At 36.3% G+C, this 12,536-nt stretch overlaps 1 protein-coding gene across 2 annotated transcripts in view; it reads left to right on the forward strand.

The window, feature by feature from the left end:
* Nucleotides 1-12,329, forward strand: part of LOC138755478 (acyl-protein thioesterase 1-like) — a 40,647-nt gene extending 28,318 nt beyond the window's left edge. For both annotated transcript variants that reach the window (XM_069921492.1, XM_069921493.1), the window contains exons 6-9: nucleotides 3,356-3,429; nucleotides 8,201-8,302; nucleotides 9,653-9,829; nucleotides 10,503-12,329. In XM_069921492.1, coding sequence (XP_069777593.1) covers nucleotides 3,356-3,429; nucleotides 8,201-8,302; nucleotides 9,653-9,829; nucleotides 10,503-10,556 — 407 coding nt within the window. In that variant the 3' untranslated portion in view covers nucleotides 10,557-12,329. The remainder of the gene's footprint in view (nucleotides 1-3,355; nucleotides 3,430-8,200; nucleotides 8,303-9,652; nucleotides 9,830-10,502) is intronic.
* The last annotated feature ends 207 nt before the right edge of the window (nucleotides 12,330-12,536 follow it).

The raw sequence follows: 12,536 nt of genomic DNA on the forward strand, positions 1-12,536 counted from the left end.
TGTAGTCGTTTTCTACCATTCTTGTTTTCCTTCTCACAATTGGTGCATGGAATATGTGTAGGGTTAGTTCCCAATCTCGTCGCCACTGTTGTGTTTGCGCTCACACAATTAAGACCCAGAGACATGATCATTTCTCATCCATTGCTTCTATTAGACAGACACACAGGGTTTTTTATTTATGTATGTATGTATGTATGCATGTATGTATGTGTGTGTGTGGAAGAGTGACGTTGTGACATGGCATCATGAAGTCCATCAGAGGGCAGGCTTATACCCAACACTGGGCAGCATTGATATTGTAATTTGCCTAAATGAAAGATCATGTGGTATAAAAATTAGACTTAAATTCTTGCTATTTGAGTGTCATCTTTTCGACCCACATTTCATCCACAGCATTGAGTCAAATACAAATTTCATTATTTTAATTCATTTAAATGATCACGATAGATATTATAAATTTATGTTGATAACTACCAAAAGATAGGGCAAACCTCAAGTTACAGAGCACTTAAAGAATAATAGATATATGTTTCAGGGAAGCAGTTCTGGAGGAGTGGAGCCTCAATATTAAGATATACTTGTGCATCGTGATGGGAGGATTAGAAAAGATTTCAAATGTATAGAAGGATCAGCAGACTGTTTGAAGCATAGTTAGGGATAAGCTTAAGTGTATAGATGAGCAATATGGGAATTATCAGATCATGAAGTAACCACTGCATTTGTGAGCTCACGTGGAGAGGCTGTGAAACAACACTTGTGTATCAACAGAATTGATTTACTGCATCCGGTTTTGCCTTTGTGCCTTTCTCTACGTCGGAGAGACTGGGTGCAGATTGAGATATCACTTCCCTTCACTGAGCATTTTCACTCTGTCCACACCAGTGACAGGGACTCCCAGTGGCCAACACTTTCAGTTCTGCGTCCCACCCCCATAGTCATGTTTGTCCATGACCTTGTGTACTATCCCACCAAGACCACCCGTAAATTGGAGGAACAGAACAACACCTGATTTTTCTGTCTGGGCACTCTCCAGCTGGATGGCATTAACATAGACTTTTCCAGTTTCTCCTAACCTCCTTTGCCTTCCCTCCCCCGCCCCCACCCCCCACCCCCTTTCCCTCAGATCTCAACTCCTTCCTTCTCTATCCACCTAGCCATTCCTCCCCTTGCTGCTGTACTCTCATTCCCCCACCAGGTTCAGGAACAGTTGCTATCCCTCCACCATCAGAATCTTGAAAAACAAACTCAACAGAGACTCATTTAAGAACTCTTACTTTACACATAAGGCTTTTATCAGATCCTTGGGATACTGAAAGAACAATAGGATGCTGAGAAGAAAATTTCTAAAAGCTAGCTAAGATTTTAAAGTGGAATGGTGGGGTATTCTGTAGATTGTAGAGGGACATGTGACTTCTCTGACTTGAACCTGGTGAGAATGTGGATTGCATGGGTCATGTGACTTCTTCAGTGAGACGTGTTGCACATATTCTGGGCAAGTTGGCAAGACCACAGATGAGGGTCGGTGACTGACCAAAAAAAAAACAGATAGGGGGCCATTTCCCACACATGACACTCCATCGGGATTACAATGATCCTTTCAGTTGTGGGGAGTTGGTAGGCTGTTGTCATTTTATGAATCGATACCTTCACTCTTCTATTGTGCCTATTACGGGCCCAGAGGACCCCAAAACCCAGCAGCAATAGAAATTCACCAAGACAAATGGTCACTTAAACAAAAAAAACTTTTAATTTTCTTTAAACATAAAAACAGAATCAAACTTTAACTTATTACTATTAACTTAACCTAATTTAATCCCCCTTCTAATTCTAAATGCATGTGTATGTAATGTGTGTATATGTTTAGGAAAGTTCTTTGAGTCACAGTTCAATCTCACTTCTCACTCCTCCAAGTTCACCAGTATCAGGCAATTCTTATACTCTGCACAGAATTTAATATTTATGAATTTTCACTAGGCTGTAGTGAAAAGGTAAATGGTTACTGCTCAGGAAGGTTCCAGTTGGTTTTAGAGAGATTTGTTAACTGTTGGACACACAAACTTAATTCCCACGATCACTTCTTCAATGTCTTGCCGAATAAACTTGCCCCACAGAGTTCCTCTCTTGTTTCCTTTATTTCAAGCAAAATACTCTAGCCAGCCTTTTCCTCTTGTAAGACCACAAGGGTTTTCACCAGGCTGACCTCAAAACTCACAACCTGCTTTCCAAATTGGGGTATTCAACAAGCAGCCAGCTGTCATGTTGCAGCTTCCAAAAGCCACTGCAGAACTCCAACTGAATTCTCTCTTTTTCTCTCTCTTTTTAAGAGAAAGCCTGTTTAGTCTTTTCTCTCTCTCTGCTTTCAAAACCACATGACCTTTGCAACCAGGCAGATTGTGGCACCTGAATCAGTTTCTTGAGCCTTGTCTTGTCATCTGTTGCTTTCAAAATAATTCATTTACTCCACAGCATCAGTGCAATTAACACCTACTTGTGACGTCTCCATAGGTATTTTTCATGTTTCTGTAAAGTCACTGTGTACATGATGTCTCTCCTTGTGCATAGTTGTTGCATTTTAAATGAGATTTCTTTTGTGAAGTGTTTGTCTGTTTGTGGTGACCAACACTAAACCCTCCACAATCTATCTAATTTTTTAAAAAATATATATATAATATAAAATATAATAATTTATTCACTAGGCACTTGCACTGTAACAATGTATTTCTATTTTGTAACAATATATTTACCTTTTGAAAATATTAATTCTTTGAAAAATTGATTTTACTTTTTTTAAATGATTGGTAAATGGTGTGACTTCCAAGGAATGGAATATAGTATGGATTGTGGAGATACAAACCAGAGGGCATGATTAAGAGTGAAAGGGGAAGGGTTTAGGGGTACATGCAGGGGAACTCTTCACACACAGTGTAATGGGAGTGTGGAATGAGCTGCCTGTTGAAGTAGTGAATGCTGGCTCAATTTTAACATTTAAGAAGAATTTGGCCAGGTACATGGATGGGAGAGGTATGGAGGGCTATGGATTGGGTGCAGGTCAATGGGATTAGGCAAAAAAAAATTGTTTGGTACAGACTAAAAGGGCCATAGGAGTTCAATGTACTCGTATGCTGTGGGATTTTTGACTTTCATCGAAAATATTTTTGTGGTTTGTGGGGTTTTTCGAAGATATTATAGTTAAGAATTTTTAGATCACGTGTTGGAGAAAGTTAATGAAGTTTTGTAGGTCCATAAATTATTCCAATTTAAATTTAACAAATGCCACAAATTAAGTAGATACTATCATATTTTTGATACATTAATAAAAATAAATGTAACATTATTTTATTCACTTGTTTTGCAGTTAAAGCAATGATAGATCTGGAAATTAGGAATGGGATACCATCTCATCGAATTATTTTGGGTGGATTTTCTCAGGTAAAGTATGTTCACAGTGCATTCTGTGCACTTGATCTTTCATAAGGTTGAGATTGGTGTCAGAAAATTAGAACATAAGAAATAAGAGCAGGAGTAGGCCAAATGGCCAGTTGAGCCTGCTTTGCCATTCAATAGGATCATATCTGATCATTGATTCAACTCCACCTATCTGGCTTTTCCCCCATATCCCTTAGTTCCTCTTTTATGTAGAAATCTAACTAACTGAACCTTAATTATGTTTAATGAAGTAGCCTCAACTGTTTCCCTGGGCAGAGAATTCCATAGATTAATTTCACTCTGGGAAAAACAGTTTTTCCTCCTCTCAGTCTTAAATCTACTCCCCTAAATCCGGAGGCTGTGTCCCCAAGTTCTGATCTCACCTCCCAGTGAAAACCATTTTCCTGTCTCTATCTGATCTATCACTTTCATAATTTTATGTTTCTATAAGATCTCTCATTCTTTTAAATTCGAGTGAGTATAATCCCAGGCAATTTAGACTCTCCTTGTAGGTCAATTCCCTAATCTCCGGAATCAACCTGGTGAACCTCCTGGACTGCCTCCAAGGCTAGTATATCCTTCCTCAAGTATGGAGTCCAGAACTGCACTGGTGCAGCCTCACCAGTATCTTGTACATTTGCATCATGGCCTCCTTGCTCTTGAATTCAATTCCTCTAGTGATGAAGGTCAACGTTCTGTTTTTGTTCTTTGTAACCTGTTGTACCTGCAACCCAACTCTTTGTAATTCATGCGCAAGCACTCGCAAGTCCTTCTGCACTACAGCATGCTGCAGTTATTCACCATTTAAATAATAATCTGCTCTTCTATTTTTCCAATGAAAGTGGATGACTTCACATTTACTAAGGTTGTACTCCATTTGCCACTCCTTTGCCCACTCAGTTAACTTAACTATATCCTTCTGCAGCCTCCCCACATCCTCTGTACAGCTTGCTTTTCCTCTCAATTTGGTATCATCCACAAACTTGGCTACACTACAATCTGTCCCCTCTTGTAAATCATCAGTGTAAATGGTGAACAGCTGCAGGCCCAGAACCGACCCATGTGGCACTCCACTTATCTCTGTCTTCCAATCAGAAAAATGCCCATTTATCCCGACTCTCTGCCTTCTGTCAGTTAACCAATCCTCAATCCATGCCAATATACTTTACCTGACTCCATTCATCTATATCTTTTTTGATAAGTTTCTTGTGCGGCCCCTTATCAAATGCCTTCTGGAAATCCAAATATACATCATCAACCTGTTCCCCTCTATCTACCGCACCCATTATCCCCTCAAAAAACTCCAGAAAAATTGTCAAAGAAAACCTGCCCCTTCTGAATCCATGCTGCGTCTGCCTGATGGAACCTCTTTGTTCTAAATGTCTCGTTATTTCATCCTTAATGGCAGCTTCAAGCATTTTCCCGACTACAGACATTAAGCTAACTGGCCGAAAGTTACCAGTCTTCTGCCGACATCCCTTCTTAAAAAGTGGCGTGGCATTTTCTATCTTCCAATCTGCTGGGACCTGCCCAGAGAATTTTGGTAAATGACTAACAATGCATTGACTATAACTCGTGTCATTTCTTTCAGTACCCTGGGATGTATCCTTTCAGGACCAGGGGATTTGTCTGCTTTCAGTCCCATGAGTTTGCTGATCACTATCTCTTTTGTAACATTTTATCAAGGCCCTCACCTCCCTTTGTATCCCTATCACCACTTTTTGTCATGCTAGATGTGTCTTCGACCATGAAGACTGACACAAAATATTTGTTCAATGCCTCATCCATTTGTTCATTACTCAATATCAATTTCCCTTTCTCATCTTCCAAGGGACCCATGTTGACTCTAGCCATCCTCTTCCTTTTTATATATATATTTTTGTTTTTTTAAATATTTTGTGCTAATTTACCTTCATAATCCTTCCCTTTCCTTATTTCTCATTTGATTGTCCTTTGTTGCCTTTTAAATTTTTTCCCAATCCTTCAGTTTGTACACATGAACTTTTAATTTTATGCTTTCCTTTATTTCCTTAGTTAACAAAGGCTGGCTCTTCCCTCTCTTACTGCCCTTATTTTTAAAGGGAATATATTTTTGTTGAGCACTGTGAAAAATCTCTTTGAAAGTCTTCCATTGTTCCTCATCTGTTCTGCCATCTAGCCTGTGCTCCCAGTCCACACTGACCAATTCTTCCCTCATCCTGTTGTAGTCTACCCCGTTCAAACATAATATACTAGTTTTAGATCTAACTATTGCACCCTCCACGTGTATGAGAAATTCAATCATACTATGATCACTTTCCAACAGGGTCCCTAACTACTAGATCATTAATTTTACCTATCTCATTGCACAATACTAGATCTAAAATAGCAATTTCCTTTGTTGGTTCATTTACATGCTGCTCAAGAAAGCTATCCCAGATGCATTCCATGAAGTCATCCTCCAGACTACCTCGACCAACTTGATTTTCCCAATCTAAAAATTAAAGTCCCCCATGACAACTGCCGTTCCATACTTGCATGCCTTGGCTATCTCTTGGTTAATTGCCTGTGCTATTGTTATTTGGTGGGCAATAGACCACACCCACCAATATAAAATGATTTAGTAAATATTTTTTTCTCTGAGAAGGTAAAGTAGATAACAAATGACAAAATGTAAACCAAGTCTTAATTGGTGGAAACCTTGAGTCAAGAGGACTCAACTTAATTGTCCCATAATTTTAAATGAGGTTCTCCTCCCCCATCCCCAGTCTCCAGTCATTTGCAAATGTTGCGATTCAAAAATATCAGCTAGATACATGTTTCAGAACTTGTCCTGATGTTGATGCAATAGTTCACCTTGAATATTTCTGACATTTTCTTTAAATTTTTTTTAGCTTGTCCATCTTTTTGAATTATATGCATTTCAAATTTTGCACTGCGTATCAAGTATATGGTTAGATCTAACAACATAGTGTTAGGAAACAAATACAACTCCTGAATCTTCCCATGATTTTGTTAGAATTGTTAAATTGATTTAGTTATTTACTAATACCCAGAGGATCCCAAAACCCAGCAGCAATAGATATTCACCAAGACAAATGGTTACTTAAACAAAAGTTGCTTTTAATTATCTTTAAAGATGAAAACAGAACCACACTTTAACTTCTTACTATTGACTTACTTAACCCCTTTCTAATTCGAAGCACATACGTGTGTGTGTGTGTGTGTGTGTGTGTTGTGTGTGTTTGTGTGTGTGTGTGTGTGTTTGTGTGTGAGTAAGTTCAGAAAAGTTCTTTGGTTCACAGTCCAATCTTACTTCTCATTCCTCCAAGTTCACTGGTTGTAGGCAATTCTTATACTGTGCACAGAATTTAACATTTATAAAGTTCACCAGGCTTTGGTGCTTGAAAGGTAAATGGTTACTGCTCAAGAAAGTTCTTGTTGGTTTTCAGAGAGAGTTGTTGTTCAAGGACATCCACAACTGATTCCTTTTTAATCAGCCACTCCAGTGTATTCCTGCAAAACTTGCCCCCTCAAGGTTCTCCAGATAATAACCTCTTTCTTTCAGGCCACCAGAGTTCCTTTTTGTTTCTCTTATTCCAAGTGAAACATTAGACAGCCAGTCCTCTCCTCTTGCATGAACCACAAAGGCTTTGACCAGGCTAAACTAAGAACTCACAACCCATCTTCCAAATGGGATGTTCCACAAGCTTGCCAGCTTGTCCTGTTTTAGTCCCAGCTGCTGTTACACTGTAGAAGTTCTCTCTCTCTCTCTTTCTTTCTCTCTCTCTGAGAAAGCCTGTTTTACTCTCTCTGCTTGCAAAACCACATGACCCTCTTAGAACAGCAAGCTCCCCTCCAGACAGAAGGCAGCTCCAACAAGCTCTTTCATCTGTTGCCTTTTTTGTAAACAGCAATCCATTAGTGAAGTCTCTTGGGCATTCTCAAAAACTTTTGCAAAGGATGTTGGCCCCGATATGTCTTGCATGTGCAGCATGAGAAGAGCTCCAGTATTTTAAATAAGATCTGTTTTAAAGTTTTTGTATGTGACCTACTCTAACAGATCTTTCCCTATTTATCTCCCAAAAACATATCTATATACTCTGTCACACTAATAAAAAACATACATGTTTTGCTCAATTTATTATACCACAGAATTCATTAAAGGGTTGATTTTCTAATGAAAATTAATATTTTATTGTAAAAGACTTAGTTGCTGAAAATCTGAAATTTAATAAAGATGCTGGAGACATTCAGTGGATCAACCTGCATTTGTGCAAAGAGTTAACAATTTGTCAGAACAAATTAATCTCAGTAACAAGGTAGAATCAAGGGTTAGCTCAAGTGGGTTAATGCGGCAGTTAAAAGCATTTTGTGCTTTGACTATATTATCTAATACTAATAAAAACTAAGTCAAATTGAAGGAGAGTGTCTAGTTTTGACACATAGGAAGAAGAGCAAGACTGATCTTTCTGTCGATGGCATATTGCACTATTATAATGACCTGAGGTGATCTCGAGGAACATAATCCCATTTTTCATCTGGACGCATTATGGCCTTCTAAACTCTATTTTAAATTCTTCAACTTTTGACAATGTGCTCCATCTGTGCTGAGGGTTTCCAGCATTTTTTTTTGTTTTATTCATATTTTACAATCATTGATTGTAGCACTTGTATCAACAAATATTGCCATATCTTCTCATAATGAATTGAAGCTTCAATTAGAGTAACAGGTAGAAATTATTACCTTGGATAGTTTGTTATAATGAAGTTTAATCTTTAATTTATTCTGTAGGGTGGTGCTCTGTCATTGTACACTGCACTGACAACAGATCAGAAGCTCGGAGGAGTGATTGGCCTTAGCTGTTGGCTTCCACTTCGGAATGCTTTTCCAGAGGTACTAATTAGATAACAAATATCCCCCTGTTGGGTGTCTACTAAATGAGGAATTAAGATTTGCAGGACTCTCACAATATGTAAGATGAAAGGGAGAAATTGGAAAGATTAAATGTTTTATGGAAAAAATAATTCTACTATAAAAACAGCATTTTAAAGTAAAGATCTATATAAAATGTGTTTTGGTTTGGTAATTGTAATATCTGCTTTTGGATGTATAATGTAAAATTTTGTTATAAAAATAGGTGTTCTACTAGTCCAGAAATGAAGTTAATCATGAAATAAGTACAAAATTCAAGAATTTAATATTTATAAGAAAAAAATAGTGCCAGTTTATAATTGCTTTAAAGGTAGTAAACACGTTCACTCAGATTTTTAACTGAACTTGTGGTTGATATTTGTATTCTGGTGCATTTAAAATGGCCTAAAATATCGGTTGCACAATACTATATTTATACATGAGTTATTGATTTTCATGAGAAAAGCCTTTATCACCTTGAAAATCTGGGCCATCTTGTGAATTTTGTGGTTCATTAAGAATCTTTCCAATCAACCATGTACATGATGCACTGATGCCACTTCATGACCAGAGGTAATCTGTATACATGGCATATTAAATACTAATAAAACTGCAAATGCTGGAAATCTGAAATAAACAGGAAATGCTAGAAACACTCTAGGCCAAACAGCGTCTGTGGAAAAAGAAACAAAGTTTACCTTTTAGGTTGAAGATCTTTTGTTGGATTGCTCTGCAAAGGGGTCTTTGACCTGAAATGTTAACTCTGCCTGACAATGTTTTCAGTATATTGTTTTGAAAATTCTTAGTACAGTCAATCCCTTATTATCCGGAATTCAAGCAGTCGACAAAAAAATTGCAGAAAATAGGTTTTTAAAAAAAAGTTTAAAATTGGTATGCCTCGCCATTAGTTTGCCCATCACGCAATCTCAAGCAAATGGAACATTTACTTATCCAACATCCGCCAATCCCCATTGGTGCCAGATATCTGGGATTTTACTGTACATTAAAGGAAAATTATTGTTCTTGTGGATTTTTTGATTGCACAATTACAGAGCTTCTATACAAAAGTTAGAGCATTTGAACTGTTTTCATGTGTAGTGGAGGGGTACATTTGTAATTTTAATATTTATATTTGCAGAAAATTGATTAGATTCCAAAAATTGACTAGTTGAGTAAGAGTACATAATTTTGATTAGAAATACAACATACTCATTTTCCATGATTTTCATTTCTATTGAACAGTATTGCACAATTTCCATGGCTTTTATTAGTTTGTTGTTATTGAACAGTGGATGAACACAAGTGTGATAAGTTGCTTTTTTTCCCCCCAAGGCAGCTGTTAATAGTCCAAACAAAGATATTCATGTTCTTCAATGTCACGGAGAGGCAGACCCTCTAGTGCCTCTAATGTTTGGTAATCTAACTGCTGAAAAATTAAAAACCATCGTCAATCCAAACAACGTCACTTTCAAGTCCTACCCAGATGAAAGGCATAATTCCTGTAGCCAGGTCAGCAATTAAGTCTTACAGTATTGAAGTTGAATGCATTCCAAACAAATTGTCAAAATTATAGGTGTTGAATGAATAATGGGATAGCCAAATTATCTGTGTTTTAATGTCATTCTATAGAAAAAAAAATCACCACGATAAGGAGCTAGAAGGGCAGAATTGTTCTTTTTGAAGTAAAACATAGTTTTAAGTAGAAATCAAACTTTTTTGAATTCTGTATTTATGATTTTTGAATTCTGTATTTATGATTTTCATATTCTCTGTTTCAAGATTGATTTTATTGTCATGTCCATAAGGTACATTGAAAAGTTTTCATTTGTTTGCTCTAGAAATGGTTGTCAACTAATCTGGTACTATTATTAAAACAAGAAGGAGAAGCAAAATAAAATTCTTTCAGAGACATCAAGTGGCTGTGAATCTCATGGCCTCTTGTAGCTGCATGACATTTTGCACAGTGGTGAACTTGAGCTTGAGGTCCCATGTCCAGATTGGATGTCCTAACACTGTTTCTGAATCATTAGGATTTTACAAAAGGGCTAGAATATATTCAGTTTAATTCTTTGAAATGCATTTTATCTGATGTTACCTTGCTCCCATGGGTGATTAATGTCAATGTTCTGATTGTCACATGTATTTAAAAGCCTGTTCTAACACTCTTTTGTCTTAACATCAGGAAATGTTGGATATCAGAGAGTTCATTGAAAAGCTGCTACCTCCAATCAATTAATTGGACACCAGAAACATTTTTCTAAGAAGCTGCACCAGCACCTGATCATGTCCTAATGATAATCCATCCTTTCACTTGTCTCCTTAAGTTGCTGGTTACCCATCATTTTAACATTTGCACATTTTTGTTCTGAATTAACATTCTGTAATTTTGACAAAAGAACTTTCAATGTTAAATTAAAATTGTGCTGCCTGTTAGTTTATACATAGCCCTGCAATAATTGCAGCCAGTACTTAAGTTGTAAATCTACTGTATGCTAGCATTCTACTTTTGACTGTCCAAATACATTTTGCTTTTTTCAGACTGAGATTCATTCTGCCTTGATGAAATTTGGTATTGGTGAATGTATGACCATTTAGAAAAAAAGTAGTTACGAAATGCAAGTTTCTATAATCTCCCAAAAAAGTCACTTGCTATTGGTATTTTAATGCAGCAAATATTGTCATAGAAAATCAAATAAAGGTCATGTTTGATAACCAATGGTTCTTGTTTTGTATCAGTGTTTGAGATTAGTTGAAGTGTAATTCTTTAAAGTATTTGAGATCGACTTAGCACAGTATATTAAAAAATAAAGTAAGTGTTCTAGAGGAACAGTTGTTTCCAAGTTAGTGTGTAGTTCAAACTGCATGAAGCCAAGAGCAGCCTAACAATAGTATTTGCTCATTCAATAAATGCAGCTTGTTTTAGGCAATATTATTTGTGTAATCTAATGTACCAATTTAAGAAACAATTCTAAATTGAAAAATTATTATTTCTTGTTTTCTTCAATATATGCATTTTCAAGTTCTAAAAATTGCAGGGATATCTTTCTATGATTTGTATATTCCAGTTGGATTTGTGCAAAGCTGTTATGGTGGATGTGGCTTGAACATTTTATTTACTTTTTGTATAATGTGGAATCTACCAACATTTTTAAAAATAAGGATATGAATTCATCTCAGACTACAATGTGGCTTGTGTAACACAATTTCTCAAATGCAGACATGTTTCATAGTTCTCAGAATGAGCATGATGCTACTCAATAGAAGCATCTAACTCTCACAATTGGTACAATGTTTATTTTTTAAATAATGGTTTTTGTATAGGAATTGCATTGTTTTAAATGTTAATTCCTGTCAAACCAGTTGAAGTTCCTTGATAAACAAATATGATTTACCATAAAGTTGGAAATATTTTCAAAAATAAATTGTTCCAATTGAATGAACATGAATGTTTAAAGGAACATTTAACTGGATTTCAAATCAAAAATTATGTGGCAAAATGTTCAGTCACAGAAAAAGTACTTTGCTTCCTTGGTTAAAACTAATGTAAAGAGTTTTGTTAATGACATTCTCTATTATGGGGGGGAAAAAAAAGTCCTGCAATTTCCGTACAACAAATAACTATGAAGAACTGCTGCTAACAGCTGATTCACAAATATTTGCCAAGACAAAGATAAATATGCCCTATTTTAATGCATATGGTAATTTCAGATAACTAACCAAAAATGATTTTTTTTAAACACCATTGTTACTGTAACATGAGCTCTCTTGTGTATTTTCCATTATTCTGAGGTTTTTTTTTGTTTTCTCTTGTGCTGAAATAGTTTTTTTTTTAATTTTTCAGACCAGTGTGGATAGATGGGATTTGCTAAAAGGTCCAAACTGTCAAATGGACTTCAAACTGTGTTCTTCAGTACTTATTTGCTGGTTTGTCCTGTTGGAATGGAACTTTACAAAGAATTATCCTTAATGCCATTGTAAAAATTGGCAAATAAATCCAAAGTTAGAAAAAGATTTGTTTGCATCAATAATTTGAAACTCTGTATAGACTGTGTGACTTTACAAACTCATTGCAGAAAGTACGAGGTGAATAAATTGAAAACAACAATGGTGGTCTACAAAATGATGGTAAAGCTCAGAGCATGCATCACAGAGAATTTAAAAATAAAGTTGCATTACATCAGTATCGCATTTGACTTTAGTTATGTGGTGACAGTAT

This window comes from Narcine bancroftii, chromosome 2 (assembly GCF_036971445.1).
Source record: "Narcine bancroftii isolate sNarBan1 chromosome 2, sNarBan1.hap1, whole genome shotgun sequence".
Lineage (NCBI taxonomy): Eukaryota > Metazoa > Chordata > Chondrichthyes > Torpediniformes > Narcinidae > Narcine > Narcine bancroftii.